Source organism: Mytilus edulis, chromosome 10, assembly GCF_963676685.1.
Source record: "Mytilus edulis chromosome 10, xbMytEdul2.2, whole genome shotgun sequence".
Classification (NCBI taxonomy): Eukaryota; Metazoa; Mollusca; class Bivalvia; order Mytilida; family Mytilidae; genus Mytilus; species Mytilus edulis.
In genome coordinates this window covers 18,583,410-18,606,256 of record NC_092353.1, presented here as the reverse complement: position 1 = coordinate 18,606,256, position 22,847 = coordinate 18,583,410, and the positions used below count along the sequence as shown (strand labels likewise).

At 31.2% G+C, this 22,847-nt stretch overlaps 1 protein-coding gene across 1 annotated transcript; it reads right to left on the bottom strand.

Annotated features, from left to right (window-relative positions):
• Window positions 1-22,162, bottom strand: LOC139490546 (uncharacterized). Its single transcript, XM_071277366.1, has 9 exons — window positions 22,076-22,162; window positions 12,533-12,841; window positions 9,233-9,361; window positions 8,641-8,742; window positions 6,169-6,288; window positions 5,465-5,664; window positions 4,205-4,451; window positions 2,256-2,426; window positions 1-424 (listed from the first exon to the last, which is right to left on the bottom strand). Exons 1-9 carry the CDS (start codon window positions 22,137-22,139, stop codon window positions 162-164), a joined length of 1,605 nt encoding a protein of 534 aa, XP_071133467.1. The 5' UTR covers window positions 22,140-22,162; the 3' UTR covers window positions 1-161.
• Between the last annotated feature and the right edge of the window lie 685 nt (window positions 22,163-22,847).

Genomic DNA, 22,847 nt, shown 5'->3' with positions numbered 1-22,847 from the left:
AATGTCAAATAGTATTGTTTTGATCCCTAAAATGGAACAAAACCACAGACAAACAACATGATAATGATCATTTGGAGGATATAACAATTTAATTTTGTAATATTGCTTCACAATTTGATGCAATGCTGTTGTTTGTTAATAATTAATTTATTGCCTTCTAATCATTTTATCAAACTTTTACTTTGATATATAGTTTCAAAGCAACACATGTGTCTAAAAACAGTTATCAAATCTGGAAGAATGAAAAAGCACAAAACTGCGATAAGTATTGAAACACCGCTTAGTCCAATAACAAAAGACGAATATCTATTGTCTTTTGCACTATATAAAGATCTCTTGTACAAAGATGTTTCTTTCTTATCAATTCGGACTTGTTCAAAATCCAGGAATGTGCTAGTTCGGTTTGTGCTCATTTGTTCATTAACTGTAAAACAAAATGCATGTATAATTAGATATATAAAAGAAGATGTGGTATGATTACTAATGAGATATACCGTTATGCATGAAGATATTCTATATTGACTCAATACACTCGAGGGTGCACTATGTCAAAGTTATGGTGACAAAGAAAATTATTGTAAGGAAATTAAAAGTCAGTAATATGACAATTGTTTCAAATGGGCTAATGAGCATAATAACAGAGACAACCGGTAGAAGTGTGTGTGTTTACAATACATGTGTGAAAAACAGGACATTCAATTTAAGTAAACCATACTTAGATTCAAAATCCGTTTTGTATTTTCCTAGGAGTTCGGTATTTTTGTTCTATTACTTTTACTATTTGATATGTTTAAGCTTTTGATTTTGCAATTTGATAATGGACTATAAGAATTGTTCTACGAATGAGTAATTGTTACAATTTTAATGTTGTCTTTGCCATTCATAAGGATTATTTGAATCATTAGAAGTTTTTTGTTTTTGTTCTGTTCTTGTTTTATTTCTTTTACTTCGGACTTAATCATATAATTAGCAGCAAATTCATTATGCCGTAGGAACAGTTGTCAGTGTCAAACAGAAACTTATACATTATAGGTCGAAAACGCGAACATCATTTTGAAAAGGCAAAATGAGAGACAAAAATCAAGTCTTCACTGTAAGCTCATCTGTTTTGAAAGAATAAGAAGTTCCCTTAGCACTGGTGATATTCGACATGCATGTACATATAGGCTAACAAGCAATACCAAATAATAAGCCATTGTAAAATAGTTAACCAGTAAAAGTGCATTTGTGTGTGTGTAATGCATGTGTGCAACCTTGGACATGGCAATCTTTTGGCCAATGATACAATCACAGCAAACAATTAATTATATAGTAGAAGCACTTATATTTTACTCGTTTTAATCCAATAGATTTCAATTATTGCATAAACTTTGCACTCCACAAGTCCTAACAATATCAATTACGTAATTGATTCAGAAATATTTCCGATGTGTTGTTCCTATACAAATAAGTGGTAACGATACAATAGCAAACCAAACAGCTATCCTTCAAATACCAAATGAGTCTCTAATAAAAGCTCATCTGTTTTCAAGAGTAAAAAAGGTTCTTTTGTACTGGTGATATTCGACATGTATATGCAAATAGGCTAAATAAAACCAAGTAAAAGTGCGTGTGTGTGTGTACGTGTAATGCATGTGTGCAACCTTGCACAATCTTTTGACAAATTATGCAATCACAACAACAATAAATACATAGTTGAAGCACTTATATTTTACTCGTTTATTCCAAACGAGCCCAATTGTTGCATAAACGTCGGACCACTCCACAAGTCCGAACAATATCAATTACGAAATTGATTCAGAAATGTTCATGAGATGTTGTTCATATACAAATATGTACAAACCAAACAGTTATCCTTCAAATACCAAATGATGTAGATATTAGCAACTAAGAGTTACTATACCGTCTTGAACTATAATCAAAACCATTCCGCAAAGTAAGCTTTAAACGTTTGTTTTCAAGTATTATTCTTTATGCAGACAAGGTTAAATTAAATCTGGTTTTGAATTTTACATTTTTTTTTACAGCAAGAGTGTACAGTTAGTGAGCTAAATATCTCACTAAGACACAAGAAACTGATTGTGGGGTAGTAAATATACCATAGTGACAACCTGGGTATGGAAACGAATTTCACTATCAAAATTAAGAAATAGGACATCAATTTACTGACTCATCTTTTGATATACAAATTAATGCTTTCCTCTTGTTTTTTTATAGGGGAAGGGGTACATCGTTAACATATGAATTGTACATACATATACATGCAGGAATGATTCCACTCCATTGTCTGTCTCTACCACATGTTCTGAACAAATCACCACCACCATGATGGTATCCTAAGTTACATGTGTATGTGATGTTATCTCCATATATAACGCCAGTAACATTTAATGTACCATTTCCTACTGTTTCGGGATAAGAACATTCTAAAAAATTTAAACCAATTATTAGATTTACATTTAATCTTTTCCGTATCTAATTTGTAAACAACAGTTTGATTGAAAAAAACTTCAACACATGATTTTGGTAACTAGGATCATTAGTATCGATACATGATATAGACAAAGATAATTATTTGTTCCCAACAAGTTTATCTCTGATGCTGGGGTACGTCTGACATCCTAAATTTAAAACATTAGCTTCTAGTTTTGTTAATTATCAAAAGAACGATAACCGGGAGAAGAAAATGAATCAGGAAACTAATAATACTCTTCTAGTAAACAGGTGATATTTTTGTTGCTGATTAGAAAGTAGAAACTAAAATAACAAAAATTCTGAACTCCGAGAAAAAATCAAAACGAAAGTCCTTAAAGATTTCAAATGGCAAAATCAAAAGCTCAACCACATCAAAACAAACTGATAACAACTGTCATATGTCTGGCTTGGTACATACACATGGTAAATAAAACCTTGTTTTATAGTTGGCTAAACTTCTCACGTAGGTAAAAAGGGCGTCAGTTATTAATGGATGTTCAAATATCGTAATTCGATCAACTCATTCTTCATTCTAAACTAAGTTTTTTTTTAAATTAATATCAGAAACTGTAGGGTGTACGTAAACGAGACATTAGCCAAACGATCAAAATAATCCAAAGGAAAGGCTGTTATTCGGTATTGAACAACAGTGTTATATAAAAAAAGAAGATGTGATATTAATGCCAATGAAACAACTCTCCACAAGAGACCACGTGACACAGAGATTAACAACTATAGCATGTATAGGTCACTGTGTTAGTAAAAAAATACCTCGACCCAAGATACTTTAAAAACATTTCGTTATTAAATTATAAGTTGCGTCAAGTAACACAACATTTTGGTTGAAAAGTTACGGTGATATTTAATTTTTCTCCCCTATATTTAATATAACGAGTATGATCATATAACTCATTAACGATATATAATAAAGATTTAGGGTATTTTGATTTTAGGTTCTTTGTTTATGAACTTGAAGTCGATGTAATATGACGTTCAAGATTTTGACCATTGCTTTAACTTCTTGTGTATAAATGATAAAGCCCTAAAAATTTGTGCATTAGTTGATACCGGAAGTGATATTTAAAAAAAAACCGTAACAAATTGATTCCCATATACCAAACAAATGTGTAAAGAATCTATATATTTTGGAATCAGCGTATAAGAAGCTTTCATTCGACTCTGAATGTGACATTTTAACTTAGATATTAAGATTATCGTTTCGAAAATATCGTTTTGGGTGAATGGGCATTCTTTAATATTGGTATTACGATTTTCTCGACAAAGGAGAGTTATCTGATTATGTTTGAAACTATTAGTCCAATTGACATAAAAGTTTGTATATATATACATACGGAATTACATATTTATACAATATACATAAAACAACATTGGCCAGCTACCTCCCAATCTTTATTATAAGAATTGTCGTAACGGGAACATATTGCAATAATGTACAATTCTTCTCGAAAAACATTGACAACATATTAAGGGGGAGTGGGGGTATAATTTAACCTGTTTCTATATTTTTCTCGTGTTTTTTCTTCATTTTACTCTATCTTTGTAATAAGAACAATCAACTGGGTGACTTTAAGAGATTCATTGAACAAATTAAAGAAAAAAGAAAGAAGAATAGCAATCAATCATATTTCAAAGGAAACATACCGTCTACAACTGCTTTTTAAAAGCAATTGATTGATATTTATTTTGCTTTGCTTTCTAATTAAGGTACCTGCTAATGGTAAATGGTATACTCTGATAATAACGTCAGCTGTATATGAAGTCTGCTTTGATTCCCCATTTCCCCACCTATCGCCAATATATATTACTGGTCCATTGACCGGACGCCATATCATAACCTCGTTTTCACTGTAAACATATACAATTCCACCATACATTGAACCATTTTTCGCCTGGGTCGTTCCTGCAGCATTAAATAACATTCCTCCATTAGGTGTCTCACTTTCAGGGGCCTTGAACTGTGAATTTATTCAAATAAATGTTACTGCAATCAACTGGCGAAGAAAACCACGAGAAAAGGTATTCGTATTGAAAGAACGTGAAGAATTTGAAAGTGTACAATTCTATTTTTGCATGATGGATACGAACAGATTAAGCTTCATGTTTTTTTAAATAATCAACGACCCATAGATAATATTTTTAAAGCAAAATTATGTTATTCAAGTATCTGAGTTATAAAGAAATATAAATCAGTAGTTTTCTCTTTTCTTGAGGATATTAACTATCCAATAGCCCGTGCTTTGTGACATGAAAATCTCAAAAAGTATTAGAATGTTTTAGTTAAATAGCTGATATAGTATTTACATACACATTCATATTGCTTTATACAAGTGGAATTTCTAGCGTTCTTAATGATTCAACAATTTTAAACGTTATTTTCATTATTTAGACCTTTTTAGAATTTTACCTCAACAGCGTATCATCCAATTAAATTTCAGTTTATCGCCACTGACATTGTATAAGCATACATTTAACAACAAATCCGTTGTTATATCAGGAATCAGGAAACTATTAGAAATGAAGACCAAGTATATCAGGAAAAATTAAACATGCACAGTTTTTGCTATTATCATTAATATGATAAGCAGTTCTTTTAGTATTTGCATATATAAATGATACGTTTGCTGAAATTTTCAGTTAGACATTTGTATATGTTTTAACTTACAAGGAAACGCTGAACAAGAAAGCAATGATGTTTTTGCATAAACACATTAAGTTTTGATTGAAACAACTGATCTTCAGGGTAACTAATAAATATAAGTTCAAAAGCATTAGAATTGCACACATAATTGCAATTGGGATTTTTCAAATTTCATCTAATAACTAGTTACTAAGCGATACACTGAGTACAAACCAGAGAATGTCAAGTCTTAAACAAAGGAACGGAAAGTCACGTTTCATATTGTGAGGGAATTTGAAATTAAAATCGACTGTAAAAGTTTTAGTAATAAAACATATTATATTTTTGTACCTGAATTGATATTAGATAATTAGATAAATCATATGGACAAGGAAACTGAATAACATCATCATGTATAATATTATCTCCAACTGTGATTGTTTTATGAAAAACCTGTTGTGAGCATTCAATATTCCAAGCTAGAATATTTACAACACCTTCCATATAATATCCAAGTTTGTATCCATCTTTTGCAGCAAACACACCACCAGCTGTAAAAATATAAATTTTACTCACTGTTACAGTATAACTGTGTAAGTGAATAACGATTGTGACTAACACATACAATTAATCATCTGTTAATAGAAACACTGTTTAGGATAAAGACAATAGAGAAAGAACCATCTTATTAATATTTCATACAATATTTGTTGTTACGGTTTTACTTTTAGTCATTTATAGTTGTATCTACTATTCAAAATATATAAGCCTGAACCATCACTGAAGGGTTTTTTATTTTAGAAATTTGCATAAGTCGCAACAACAATTTTCAATTAATCTTACTAGAAACTAGTAGTTTTATCGCATGCATAGCCGTCAAAAGTTGTTTTCTCTTTTATTACAAGTCACAACAAATGATAAGACACAATGTACAAAAGAAACACTTGTGTTTTGATCGTCTACAAACATTATGATAAGTATGGCTTTCATGTATTGTAATTACATAGAAGTCTGGTGCTCATGATGTTAATAGCACATGTTCTGTAATGGTTTACCTTTATAGTAGGTTGAAAAGTTGGACGGCACCCACAGTCTAACTTTGGTATCATCGTATCCGAATAAAACACCTGCCAATGTGTTATACCCGAAGTCCGTTTCAGATATGAACACCACTCCTATAAATTGAAGAATCGTAGTTATAGACAAATACAAATATGTATTAAAATACATTGGGCACCCACTAACATGTACCCCGCCACATTCTGTATGTGCCTTTACTAAGTCAGCAGCTTGTCATTCCGTGGTTGTTGTTTGTTGATTATTATGTATATAACTTCAGCCGTTTTTTTTTATATAAATTGTTTTACATTTGTCATTTGGGGCCTTTTATAGCTGACTATGCGGTATGGTTTTTGTTCATTGTTGATTGTCAAAGGTTATCGCCTACATCTCATAAAGAGTTGTGTCATTGGCGATCATGCCAGCCACATCTTCTTGTTTCTATGAACTTCAAAAATAAAACAGTACAACGTCTTAAAACTGAGATGGTATTTTCAATTCTTTAAACTAGCAGTACGACCCTTGTTGTGTCAACTTTTGTATATAAATTAGAAATTACCAACATTTAAACGTTTCTACCATTGACAAAATGATCTCTACACGTGAAATAATCCTTCAGAACCTTTGAATCGAACAACAAAAATGCAGTTTAGCTTATTTAAAATATACTTTGTTTAGTAGATGTTTTACGTAAAATTTGTTATAGAATGCTGCCAATGGCCAGGCAATCACATTGGATATGGGATAAACTTTTAATAAACTTTCTTGTCCCTTTTCTCATGTATTTTTTATACCTAGATATACACCATTATCATAAAAAATTAAATGAAAAAAAAAACAAAATAATATCCACTCTTATTTTAAGAACTGTACATTTAAACTGTGCCCTAACATGAATTGAAGCTTCGTCCGATTTCTCTCATATGACTTAAACATCAATTACATTTGTACATATAATATTGTTTTATTTGCAAGCACTACAAATTGTAAAATATAAATTTCTCTAATTCTTACACGATTTATCCCTTTCCTGACATGTTGATTATTTTTATTTAATCAACGTGTGGATCGTTTGATCTCAGTTCTTCATTGGTCAAAATTCAATTATGACGTTGAATTATCTTGCTTTCCTCTGAATTTCCTACTGTGACGGCACGAAAAAAGGGGACTATGCCTGATGACGTTACATAGAAAGAACACATATTTTTGCAGATCATTTGAAAAGAAGTATTGAATTTGTTTAAAAAATATTAGAAAAACAGATTCCACCACCAAATCTCGTGTAATACGATATTTATCCACCTTGGACGGTTAGATTTTAAATACTTAAAACTCTCGGCGAGCCTCTCGTTTTAAATTTGAAAATTTTAATGTCTCGAGTTGATAAATAACGTATCACACTCGATGCAGTGGTAGAATCTTTATATTCCAAATATTCAGTTTCATCATTGAAATATATATTATTCATTCAAACAATCATTAAGATAATCATACAAGTTAAGTACACCCATATAACATTACAGCATAGTATAATAAAACATATATTAAGCATTTATAAATGAATATAGTTACGTGCCTTCTCGGCCAGGAATAAATACTTCCCTAAATTTTTAGGTTCCTTTACATTATAATATTAAAATTCTGAGGGGGCATAGTATATGAGCTACACATGAAATTCACAGTGACAGCAATGGCAATGTAGATATGATATGTATAATATAAATCAAGGTATTAATCAGAAACAATTGTCGCAATAAATGACACAAAGGGTTATGGAAAATAGGGGATAAACTAAGACGGCGATAAATAAATAAAAGCTCAAAGCTTGAAAATGTGTGATTCATTTTGTAAACAGATCGCTGAATGATTTTCAATCCAAATATTTCATTGTGAGATGAGTCCTTGTAATACAGCTGAAGGACGCCTCCGGTGCGGGATTTTCCAATTGGTGGCCTTCGGCTGGTGTCTGCTATATGGTCTGGTTGTTGTCGCTTTGACACATTCCCAATTTCCATTCGTAAGTTTATGTATTTAAACAAACCCCCCCCCCCCAAAAAAAAAAAAAAAAAAATCCAAGAAAGTATCCTTTTTGTTATGTAAGGATGAGAAAGGTTAACAAAATCTTCAATGTCACAGTAAACAATATAATTGTAATTAATCCAAAATAACCATGATTCATTAAAAGAAAAGAATCACTATTTAGAAAATAATAAACTGTGTAATTTTTGATTTCAATATTTATGATCAATTAAAATATTTAAAAAAAGGTAAACAATCATAATCGGAGAAGTAACATATTAGAAGTTCCGCAATAGTCTTCAGTTGGCACGGGCTACTTGTTATAATAAAGAACGAAGTAACTTTTAGTTGAAATATCCGCTTAATCTTCACCTTTTTCAAAGTCTTTTATATCTACAAATTTTGAATTATTACTTAAAAGTTGAAATACCTAGTGTTGTGTTACCTACCTATTCCATCGGACATATAACCATTAGAAAGAAGAGTCTGGACGTTTAGAAGGTCTGGGTAATAGCCTAAACCATGACTGATCTCCCGATAGTTTTGAATATCTGAAATGAAATGAATTGAACAATATTATTGATGATTGAATGAGGAGTTCTTTAAAAGTAAATGGAAAGGTTGTCTAATAACCTGTTTACTTTGCAAATAAATTAAAGGAGACATAATGATACACAAACAGACATTCAGAGGTGAGGTAATGCATTGTCAATTCAACTATAAGGGCAAGACATACGTTCAAATCAATGTGCTTTTATATGTATTACTTTGAGGAAAATACTAGGTAAAAAGAAATAATCTTTAAAAAAAGAAAACCAGCATTAAATCATAATAAAATTAAAAAGTACTCTGACGACAAGTTGTTCATCTCTTTCAATAAGCAATAAGACACATCATAATCTCATTGTGGTATATACTTGCCTATCGGTCATAATTTAAAAACCCTAATTTATTAATGTTTATGAATTTTTTGAAATTAAATGACTCTTTCAGTAAAGATAAACTGTTTTATGGTTTCCTTTTTGTTGCAATCACACTTACTATCCATGTATAGAGATGTGTTAAGAACGATGTTTGACATATCTGATGCCAGCCACACTCTTGTTCTAACATATCCATTAACGTATGGACCAAGAATATGTGTTGAACCATGGTAAAGTCCATCTGACCCTGTAATAAAAAATGACGTAAGGTTCAAATATAACAAAAAACTATTTGAATTTGATTCAGAAATATTGTACTTTCACAAGAGCAGTATGATCTGCCTACCATGCTGGAGAAGCTTATACCCACTAACCCCAACCCCCGATCTCGGTTAGGTTTCTACTTTCTCAGCCTTTTTATTTTCAATGTTGTATTTTGTAGACATTTGTTCATCTCTTGGTGATTTTTCGATTGTGTTATGTTAATGCCTAGACTGATGAGTTTGGACCTCCCATTGACAACTTCCGTATCTCACTCAGTCTATTTTGTTAGTTAGATGGTTGTATAAGGCAGATTCGCTACTCAGTTTCAAAATAACCAGCCTTCTATAACACTTGAATATATTGAAAGGGGATTATTAAAGAAATCAGAAATATAGGTCAATATGCTTGTTGTGTAGATATTAGCCATCTACATTTTGGTGGAAAATTGTTCTCTTTTTATTTTTCATGGCTTTATCATTGAAAAACTATTAAAAAATAACAAGGATTTTATAAGTCTTTTACTGATGGTTTATAATCATACATGTAAATAATTTATAAAAAGAAAAATGGTGGTCCATGGGCAAAATTTGTTCAGGCATTCAAATTGATAAATCCAGAGTATTCCGAAAATCTGAAAAAAAATCTAAAACATGACAAGCGAACATCCTTAAACTTCAAATTCTGCTATTTAGATTTCGTTGTAGTGTGTAATCTTTTGAATGTCTTCCTTGTATACTCATAAGAATTTGTACGAAATTGCTATTCCAATATTATATTTATGGATTATTACATGGCATTTTCCATATTGGCCCTTGCATCAGCCCTAGACTTCCATATCAAGCCAGCGGGCTTTAGCCGAGGGCTTTATATGGGTCGTGGGCTGATACCACGGACCATATGGATAATGACATGTGATAATCTATTTATCACATATTTTCAAGCAAGAGAAAAAAGATATAGCATATAACAATTTATGTTTAATATTACTAGTAAATACTATTAAAAGATATTATGGAAAATGCCATGTAATAGTCTATTTAGCATATAACAAGTTATGTTTAATATTTTCAACAAAAATTCAAAAGAACAATGAACGAAAAGTATTTAAATAATGTATCACGGTGAGTTAACAAATTTCGTATCATAGTGAGTAAACACAGTTTTGTGAAAAATTTCACAAATAATTAACAATAATTATCAAATCTCAGAATTGTAAATATTAAACGACTTATTTATGATACCGCTATTGTGATTTGGAAGTATGTTATACTTCGATGTCATTCAACAATCACTTTCCGTTATGGCGTTATATATTTTCTAAATTCTTTATGACGTCATATATTTTCTAAATCCTTTATGACGTCATATATTTTCTAAATTCTTTATGACGTCATATATTTTCTAAATTCTTTATGACGTCATATATTTTCTAAATTCTTTATGACGTCAAAACTTTACGGGAACTTTTGTGATTTCCACTGTTTATTTTTTACATTTTGTTCTACTACATCAGATTCGTTACTTCAAAATTTCTATTCATTGTGTTCTCATTTTTCATTTTTTTTGTATGAATTTACATGCATCGTCATTTGATCTGTGAGCTACCTCTCCTTATCGTCTAGCTGCTTTGGATGACAACGTGTTTACAAATAGTTTTTGATTGACAGGTTACCGGAAATTAAACTCGGGGGGGGGGGGGGGGGGGGTGATATGAATTTCGAGGGCTGATAACCAACCTTGACTTCCGGCTATTATTGGCCATGCAAAAACGTGTGTATCAGGACAAAATATGTGATACATAGGATTATCAGAAGCTATTTATCTGGTGTATGTCCTTACTTTTGAATTAAACATGCATTGCGTTGTTATATGCAATACTGTCAAGTTGTTTTAACATGAAAAGAGATACAATGTTTTCCGTTACAATATACGTATATCAACAAAATAGCTTAGGTCAGAGTCTAGTCATTATAAAATTGCCGAGGAAAAAACTTTCTTCTGACATGATCAAAATATGTTGATTGATCATTACTTTTAGCGGAATTCTGCTTTTTATAGTTTCATGATTCATAAGTGATATTGAATAGACTGTCCAAGGGTACATGCAGTGTAATGTAAAGTTATTTCACTATTAGGTTTTTATATAAAAAAAAAAAATAAGCCAATTTGTTTCTTTTTTCTTTCTTTAGAAAGATTATGATTAATTTGAATATAAATTAATGTCAGGAAGACTTGGGGTTTAACGTAAAGTAAAACCTGGTTTCACCATCAATTTTCTATTAATAAATAACATAATATTTGTTAAGAAATTAATTTTTCAAAAACAATACACAATGCTTGATCAGCGTATCAGTAGAAGAAAAAAGGTATTGCAGTATTAGAAACCTATTAATATTCCAAACGTCTTGTCTTTTTATTTCTTCTAGACCTTGTGTTAATGGCATACGATACAGTTTTGATCCCTATTTACCTTTTGAAAAAAATTCCATAAAGACTATTTTTTACCTGATTGTATCAAATATGAAATACAAAATATACCTTCATGTGCTACTTTTTGAGTAAAATGAGGTCGAAGTTTTGAATATTTGCTCAAAATTCGGATTTGTGACCGGATTTTCTCTTCCGAAAGAAAGACATAACTTTTTTTGTTTTAAAAGATAAACACAAATTGTTTTTTTTTGTTGAATAATTTGTAATTTCTGTATTTTATTAGTATCCTAAAAATTTATCCATTTTTTATTCACAAATAACTCATAATTATCAAATGTTCATGAATGTAGAAAAAAAACATAATTTTTTGTTATATATTTATCAAATTTTAAAAAATTGCACTATTTACGATTTAGTGAAAATTGGCACACATAATCTTCTCGCGTTAACAAACCAAATGGCATTTAAAAAAAAGAGGGGTCCATGAACTTGTTTTCAAGTTAAATAAGTTTGAATGATAAAAATCAGTCGAAAACTGAATCTTTTCCAGATAAGTCATAGTTTGACGTCGCGAAAATAACAATTTACATTAGAAACGTCATTACCTCCCCTCTAACTGTATCGTTTGCCCTTAAGACGGAAATATGTGTACTATAACAAATAAGTTTAATATGATTATCATCATAATATAATTATTATCCAAACACTGTAAATATCAGAATACCTGTATATGCTAAACCACTACTGCCATAGAAATGATTTCTTTCATATGGAAATGAGAGTTGTGTATGTTGATCGTTATATTTGTAGATCACACCTCCAAATCTATCTGGAAAATCGTCATCTCTTTGTGAAGATCCTAATCCGGAGAATATATAATCCTTTCCTCCTTCGTTAATTTTGACTTGTACATCAACCTTGACTGGATATTCTCTAAGATTATGATCAATAATAAGAAGTGACAAACTCTCGTTAAGTGCTGTAGCAGGGTACCAGTCGCTAATAAAACTGGGTTTGAATAACACAGAAGCCTCTGGAAATAATAATCATAATGAAATAAGTTTGAGGTACTAGTATTAACATGCTTTTGATATTTTAACTGCTACAATGTTTAATATTATTTAGAACTGATGGATGTTGTCACGTAAAATTTCAAAAGAGGAGTCGGAAAAGTAACTATATATTAGACTATAGTTAATGCCAACAAAATTCAGGGTTTTACAAATAGTATGCGAATTAAAAAATATCTTCACATATTACTAGCAAAATAGATTTTGTTTAACTTGTCTAATTGCACTGTAGGGGTAAAATTCAACGCGATCATACGATGAATACATTTTTAAACTTTAGAATAATACAAAAATTACATGATATATATAAATTGTACCACCGCATCAAGTATGATACTATTATAATAGTTAATCACTGAAGACAATTAAAGCAAGCCCGAGCAATTGAAATATTTAAAATCTAACTGCCCAAAGTGGCGAATATCGTGTTGCATGAGATTTGGCGATAGAATCCATATTTCTAATTATTTTTAAACGATAATCTGACAATTTGAAAAACCCTGCTTTGCTTAGAAAACAATAATTTATAACTCGACGTTATTTTGTAGAATACATTGTTTGGGAATATGAAGTTGTATTCCATGGACGCTCAAGTTACAATTATACTATACTTGATATTTATAATTTTAACATAAACAGTGGTTATGATGTTCGTATTTTGCTCACAGGAGATAAGGTATTTTATTCCTTGTCAAGGTAACCAATAAAAAATAAATGGTAACCAAGGATATTTTAATCATATTTGATATATGTAAATAACAACTCTTGCAACATTGAAAAGAAAATTCGTTTCCGAAAATACTTCATTTTGACCGGAATTTGATTATATTTCGTGATACCTTAAAATTTGTGTTAAAAGTTTCTTTAGATTTTGTCTTGAAATCGTTTTTATTGCTATTAGTTTTAATAATTTAGTTAGAACTGAGGACAGGGGACTCTTAAAATATTTACTTATTTTGTGTATATTAATGATCTTGTTGTTATTTTTTTATTTTCCCTTTGTTATGTTGTGTCACATACTATACATATGTAGATTTATGGCAATAAAGATTTGATTTGAATTGAATTGAATTGTTAATGTTGATAATTATATACACATATTTCCCTTACACGTGTTAATGCCCTAATATTCAATAAGAACACTAGGGATTAACAGTTTCAGAATTCATTTATGAATAGTATTAAAACTTTGAAACAAGACTGCTAACTACTCGACTAAAGTTACATTTGCTTAAAGGTATTGCAACCTTTTTGGGGGGTAATATTACAAAAATCTGAAACCAACACTTCACAGTCTTCATGCCTTTGCGCCTCCATTTGGATTACCTCTATCAGACACGTTTGAAGCTGAATATTTGCCAAAACAAATGATGTATGATGTGACCGAAACATTTAAAGAGGTATATGATATGATTCATTAATTTGAAATGCATAGCTACATAATATAATTCATTAATTGCTAATGATTAGATATTTGATATAATTCATTAATTGATTTATAGACAATACTTATCATTATAAATTAATCCTCCACCGTAACCTTAGATTTTGAATTCTAGTATATCTCAATATTATTTAGGTTGTCACACTTAGATGGCAGTGCAAACAACCAGCAATGTTCTCATGCATCAGAACAGACGAAAAAGAATAACAATCAATACCAATTAATTTGTAATGTAAATATGATATCATTGTAAAATGATCTGCAAAATAAATATTAGGTTGTAAACATCGAGTAGATGTCATAAATCGTATATCATACTTTGTCTTAAATGAGATGATGAAAACAACGTTAAAGATAAATGTATACAAAACGAAACGCCAACAATTCGATAGTTGATAGATGATCATATAATAAATACAGCTTCCAACTTTTGACTTTGCTGAGTGTTTTTTTGTTTTTTTTTGTAAAATTCGAAATGCGTTTTGAAAAAATAGAGTCCATCTGTCCGTTATCAATATTTTCTATTGAAATCTTAGTACGCTCCTATTAAGTAAAAATTGTAAAAGTAAGACTCATAGTGCAGTTAAATGTGTACCTTTATTTTTACCACTGGGTCGATACCTCTGCTGGTAGACTGATATTCCAAGAGGGAATCACCAGTCGAGTAGCTGGATCTTCATTACAGACATTATGTTAAAAAATTGCTGTAACAATTGAAATTATTTAAAGTAAAAGAATGTATCAAATCGGATCCTATACCCTGAATTTGTTATACGTTTTGTTTCTTTTGTTCATCTGCTCTTTTAATAAGAGTCAGAGTTTTACGATATTGTGCACTAGATCATCATCGAAAAGACATTCACTGTCGCAAAATCTTATTTGCAGCAGTAACATTTGTACCGTTAGTGCTTTCCTATGTTTACTGAGATCACAATAAAATACATAACCATGAGTTGTCCGGTTTAATTCAGGTTACAAGAAGACATTATGGGTCAACTGGAATGTTTGCGAACACCTGACTGCAACACAAATATGAAATGAAAAGGGAATTTGTGTGGTCAAAAAGATCAGAAATGTTCTTAATAATGATCTGTGTTGGTCGGTCTGTTTGTCCATTCTTTATTATTTATCAGATAATTATCAGAAATCAAACAGAATAGGTTTATCATATTTTTAAGGTACAGCAAATCCTGCAAGGTGTTGTCTGACGACTTCCTTGATATTGATTTATTGGCTGATCTTGATCACAACTTTGTTGATAAATTTAACCTCTAACAGCTTCGCTCTAATATAGTTTGACCGGACTGCTGAAAATTATGTAATGTTAACAAATCCTTTAATATGACTGCTTCTATCAAATTTGGTATATGCAAATTTTTATTTTCTTAATCATTTTCAGTTAAAAAAAAATCCATTACTTACTATATAGTTTTCACAATGCAAAAACGGTCATTGAATTTAAAAAAGCTCCTTTGATAAGTTTATTTCTAATTCCGAAAGAATAATGCTAACAAATTAGTCATTAGTCTTTGAGTGGCTTTTTGTCGATTAATTTAGTTGCTTTTGTTCTGGCTTCTTCTACAATTATTTTTGTCTAATACAGTTAAATTTGAATCCTTCATAAAGACTAATGAGGAGACAACAAGATTGCCGTTGCCGTATGTGTCGATCTGTTCGTGTTGATAAGTGCATTTTAAAGATATACTGTGTTTTTTAGATCCGAAAAAACCTTAACGTAACAACACATAATATTATCATTCGTGGGCAATCAAGAGCATATGGGTCAACATTTTTTGTTAAATTTTTCGTTTTTTTAGATCTTCCATCAATTTACATTTGAACATTTTTGCTTATGATTGTATGTGAATATATATTCAAAATACTAGACAATTCGTAAGTTATACATGATTTGTGTATCTATGATAACAATAGAGAATTTCAGAGACCTCTACCTTCAGAGTTGAGTAAAGTTTTAGACAGATTAACAAAAGCTAGACACTGTGTATCTGAATTGATGGAAACTGTATGATAATGCATGCTTCAGGAAATTCAAAATGTACACAGAACAGTAACTTTAAACTGACAGTGTCCTAACCCTTTCAAGAGGTTATGAGCGCCTTTTCCTCCCTTCACGATAATATGCCATGTTTGAAACAGACAAACCTTTAATTACTAGTATAAATCGTATTTTCTTCCACCATAACTAATCCACACTCCTAGATTCCATCGTGCAGGATGTATTGAAAACATATTATTTATTGCGATTTCGGTTATTAACCTTTTCACAAATGCTGTGTTGATCAATTTGGTTGTTTATAACTTTTCTCTATCTTTAATTGTTGTTATCAATTAAAGTTAATGTTAAAATGTCCCAAAGGGGCAGTACGTGAACGACACAATTGACGCATGTCTCGATCTTTTCTTGTTAATAATTTAGTTTTAAAAGATATTTTTTTTCACTTATACCTTTGAAGAAAAGAAACACACCACATACGTAAAAGCAGATAATAATGTTAATTAGAGGACAAACAATCCTATATTGTCTAACCTCTCACAGCTTCGCACTAATATAGTTCGACCGGACTGCTGAAAATTATGTAATGTTAACAAATCCTTTAAGGTTCAATATGACTAAATGAGTTAATACTTCACTTTCATTATGTATATCTGTTATATTCATTTGATAAAATTTACTGTTTGCAATTATAGCATTAATTGTTCTAAATAATAAGGATGTTCTTATCCCAAGCATAAAAACTTAGCCGTATTTGACACAACCTTTTTCAACTTTTGATCTTCAGTGCTGTACAACTTTGTACCTTTTTTTTCGCTTTCGATCTTTTATATCTGGGCGTCACTGGTGAGTCTTGTGTGAACGAGGCGCGTTTTTTGCGTATTAAATTTTAAACCTGATGCTTTTTGTTATTCATTAATCATTTGTTTCTTTGTCTAATACGTTTTCCTATTTATTTGTATCGTAGTCCTGTAATATCATGTTGTCATTTCTATGTTATATTTTACATTGCCACTAAAGTGCGAGGTTTGGCATGCCACAAAACCAGGTTCAACCCACCATTTTTTCCTTTAAAAATGTCCTGTACCAAGTCAGGAATATGCCATTGTTATATTATAGTTCGTTTCTGTGTGTGTTACAATTAAACGTTGCGTCGTTTGTTTTCTCTTATTTTTGAGTGTAAATTGACATTGCGATAAGACGTGTCACGGTACTTGTCTATCCCAAATTCATGTATTTGGTTTTAATGTGATATTTGTTATTCTCGTGGGATTTTGTATGATGCTTGGTCTATTTCTGTGTGTGTTACATTTTGGTGTTGTGTCGTTGTTCTCCTCTTATATTTATGCGTTTCTCCCAGTTTTAGTTTGTTATCCCGGTTTTGTTTTTTGTCCATGGATTTATGAGTTTGAACAGCGGTATACTACTGTTGCCTTTATCTATAAGAAGCCGATAGTTGTAGTCACACTTTCGGTTGGTACATCTTGACATTTTGAACATTTGCGTTTATGATAGAAATCAGGCATATTGAATAGTAGCCAATACTTAAAGTTAAACAGAGTTTTAGTATTAACACCTCACATTTTTAATATAAAAGGGTATTTGAAACCTTACCCTCTGTAGTCTGTAAGGTGCTATTCAGTTTAACGAACACTTGACACTTTATCTGCATGTATTAAAGCTGTTTTATAAGGCATGCAGAAGTGCTTTCCAATGTAAAATGTACAATAACTATGAGCTGATGAAAAATCCTATCAAAGCCAATTGATATATGTGCAAAGAAAAACAATAATTCCATTTGAAAAACAAAACATCATAATTATTTTTCATTGCTTGATTGCTTGTTTGATCTTTGTTCAACGTCAAGTTTAATAATCATTGGAACGAAAACAAAATGATAATTAATACAACAGTTTTAGCATCGTTTAATTTTTGCCAGGGTTTATTTTCTTATCCTTCTATTAAAACTTCGAAGGAATACACAAAGACGCAAATACTTGGCAAAATTAAAATTTAAGGGGAATAATCCCCATATGTTCCACGGTCATTAATTGTAAACTTTCCTATAATTTTCTGCCAATCATTTTGGTAATTTAATACTCTTCTCTTAACAATAGTATATTTGTACTGTAGTTAATGTCAAAAGGTCCCTAATGATCAGCACGTAGTATTATTTTCAATCAAAAGAGGATATATGAGACCGTTACACTCTATATCAGATTATTCAAAACTATACACCTTATCTGAATTGATAATTCTGGATTAATACTCCAATCAAAAGCGTATTAAATTATAGTATGTACAGTACCTATGATCTATAGCTTTCTGACTCTTTCTCGAAGTCATATGTTATGACTGCTATATTCTCTCTTTACAACAATAGGAAATGTTTTTGGTCGGGAATACCTCAAACAATATTTTTGTTTTCAAAAAGCTATTATATAAAAATGTTTTACATGAAATTTAAAGCAAACCTGGAATCATCAATGACGCTCGAATCCAAAAAAATTGAAAAGGTCAAATAAAGTACTAAGTTGAAGAGCATTGAGGACAAAACTTTCTAAAAGGTTTGCCAAATACAGCTAAGCTAATCTTTTCCTGAGGTAGAACATCTTAGTATTTAAATAATTCAAAAGTTTTGAAAATAGTAAATTTATAAATATGACCATATGAATGATAATTCCCGTCAGCAAAGAAGAGCCGTGGCGTAGTGGTTAGTGCATCGGACTACTAACGCAAATGTTCCTAATTCGATTCCCATTCCGTGATGATAATTTCAGGGATTAAATTTTCGACTTTCTCTTGACACTATTTGTGAGTATGGTCTTGAGGAAACGATGATAGTCCGTCAGAAGGGGACGATAAATGCCTGACCTGTGTTAAGATAGAGCTATATCACGTAAAAGACAATCTAATTAAAAACCGATCTCTCATCGCTCCTGTTTCTGATATGTCGCGTGGGAGATCTAACGAAACAGGCTTTGAGGTCACATGTGAGTGAACTAAAAGTTATGAATTTATAAAGATATGCAAATGAGTTGACGACCTATTAAGAAGCCAATCAAAAAAGTTTATGAATTATTTTGACTGACGATTTCGTCGTAAATAGAATGAGTTACATCCCTTTGCCTTACGTTAAACTTCCAAGATCGTGGAAGACTCAATTTCATTGGTCGAAAAAGACACACCTACGAGGTCACTCACATGTGACCTCAAAGCGGGTTTCGTTAGATCTCCCACGCGACATAATAGAAACAGGAGCGATGAGAGATCGGTTTTTAATTAGATTGCGTAAAAGACACCCTTGTAGATTTCAAAAAAGACTAAGCTAATGCCGCTACAAAGCAACACTTGCACCCGCAAAGTGGAAAGGGGTTAATAAAATTTCAATAACTTGTTTCCCCATCCACTATAAATAGATATGTTTAAACTAAAACTAGCACAGAAGTGCTGGTACTAGGCTGGTGATACTGTAACAAAAAATATGTTCCGGCGTGACATTTGTTCCACTGGAACAAATTTCATAGGAAATATGTTCCGCCGGAACTTATATCACAGAATATATGTTCCAACACTGTAAAATTTGTTCCGGAACTAATTTTTTGACCAAATAAGACATAAGTTCCGGAACAAATATCATAGCTCCATGAATTTTGTTCCAGTTAATATCAAAAGTTTTAAATAAGTTCCTGTGATATTAGTTTAAGACCAATATGTACATATTTCAAAGAAATCAATGAATAAGTTCTTCTCAAACCTATTTTCACTGAAATAAGTACCTTTGCAACATATTGCACAGCGAAACATTTTCTTGTTTAAACACTTAAATTATAAAGCAAGCTAAATGCTGTACTGAGTGTGCTGGCATGGGATACATGTGCAATTGTAGGCATGACTGTAAAGTTTTACAGGATAAAGTGATGGTAATTTATCATAATTTGTATCTATGTTTTATGTGGTATTCCTCCTTGGTTCCTGTTAAATGTCATGGCACTGTTTCTAGTCATCCATGTACTTGTCATGGAACAGTTTCAAAAGAGTGTGTCTTTTGTTTCTTTATGTCTTTTGGAATCATTAATCAGTTTTTTTGTCCTTTTCAAATTAGTTCATATGTTCCTGTTCATCTTTGACTTTAATTTTTTCAGAAAGATTTTTCTTATACTACTCTTTTCTGGCTCAAAGTGGGACTGTCATTTTGATATTTTTTACGTTTATAATTAAACATTTGCTATAGTCCACAAGATTCTTATTGGATGATTTACATTTTTCATTTATTATATTATCAATATATTATACTTATTTTTATAATGCACTTGAATGATAACTTTAAACTCATTGATGACAACTGTTCAGTATATAAGATAACTTGTTTAACCAGTGGAACAAATTTCACAAACCCAGAACTTATTTCACCAGGTAAGGAACAAATCTCATAAACATGTAACCTATTTCACTAGGTAAGGAACAAATTTCACTAACTCGGTACTTATTTCATCAGGTAAAGTGTGGAACTTATTTCATAGAGATGGAACAAATTATATTGAAATTATCTATGAAAAAAATTCTTCCAGAACATATTTCCTGTGATATTAGTTCCACTGGAACTTTTTTCACAGGAACAAATTTTGGCTCACAATACCCTTCGGGAATTATAACTCAACCAGCAGTGGCATCGACCCAGTGCTTGTAAATAGTCGCATCATAGATGCCAGGATAAAATATTGTATTTACGCCAAGCGGGCGTTTCGTTTACAAAAAACTCATCATTGACGTTCGAATTCAAAAAAAGTTAAAAGGCCGAATTAAGTACGAAGTTGAAGAGCATTGAGGACGAAAATTCCTTAAAGTTTTGCTAAATACAGTTAAGGTAATCTATTCCTGACGTAGAAAATGGTAGTATTTAAAAAATTCAACAGTTTTGTAAACAGTTAATTTATAAAATTGACCATATCAATGATAATTCATGTAAGCACAGAAGTGCTGACTACTAGGCTTGTGATACCATCGGGGAATTAAAACTTCGCCAGCAGTGACATCGACCCAGTGGTTGTAAATAAACTCATCATAGATACCAGGAATAAATTTTAAATTTACGCCAGACGCGCATAAACACGCGTCTGGCGTTTCAAATTATAAGCCTGATTCCTTTAATAACTATTATTATTTAATGTCTGCGCAGTAATGGTATTGCCTATCATTTTCCTAAAAATTAAAGCACAACTCATAACACGATCTGTTCGTTAAGTACTGATTGTGAATGAAAATTCAAAGATATTACACTTGCTATTCTAGTATGCAATACGCGCGTTTTTTCTACAAAAAACTCTTTAGAGATAAAAATTCTAAATAAAAGCATGATAAAACTGGATTAGAAAACAAATACTCATAGTAGAAATCCTACTGATTTATAATATTTTGTTAACAGTTAGTTTCTGGAATAAGATGTGGTCAGTATTTTTTCATTGAAGCACGTTGAAAGCAATGAAGAAGCATCGATGTCATTCATATGACAAGAGATGTCTCGAATATTGTTATGATACGGTGCTGCTCAGTCGTAAGATATCTGTTCTTTTACTCTAGCTAACTTATCATTTAAAAGGACCACCAATATATAACTACACATATGGTCAAACGGCGTCAACATGCCAATACTTCAATCTAAATAAAACATCAAACAAATCAAAACATAAAAAAGACTTTTGATGATACAGACATATCTTTAAATTAAATACATCTTACCAGCTTGCATACGCTGAATAAAAAGAATTAACATTAGTCCTTGCATTCCAATGCTTCTCTCCATAACGCTTTAACTGTTTTGGAATGTAGAAAGCCTTGTGCGCAGAATTGTATGATTACATACGTCCTTCGAAACGTATTTCCATTGTATTGATCACTAATTCTATTTAACAATATCATTTGTATATGAATTAAGCCATTATCATAAGTGTTTTTAAAAAGGCTCCTTAATTAGTATTTGAACAGCAAATAAAGTAATGACGTTCACAACTACTGAATAACTAATGATGCCGAAAATGCGACGAACAAAATATAATTATTTGTCCATTTATCTTTCAAAATTTTAAATGAAGATGGAAAAGTAATTTATAAACTTATATATCTTTTACTACTGGCTCTGTTTAAAAGAAAAAAAATATTTTACTAAATAATTAATACCCCAGTCTCACTAGGCCATGATCGTGAAAAAAATGCAAATTTTGATGTTCGTAGTTCGATCGTGTAGATCACAGTAAGGTGATATCACGGTCATGGTGAGGTCTTCAAGATCGTGAAGATCGTGGCCAACTTTGAACATAATCAAAACAATCGTGGTGCGGTCGTGGTGAAATAATCGGGTCGTAGTACAAGAGTAGTGAGAACGCACTAAGATCGTAGTAAGATACGCTTCCACTACGACTATACCACGCTGTTCACGACCATAGTACGATTCTAGCACGCCCTTGTCGTCCTCATCACGCTCTTCTTACGACCTGACTACGTCCACACTACG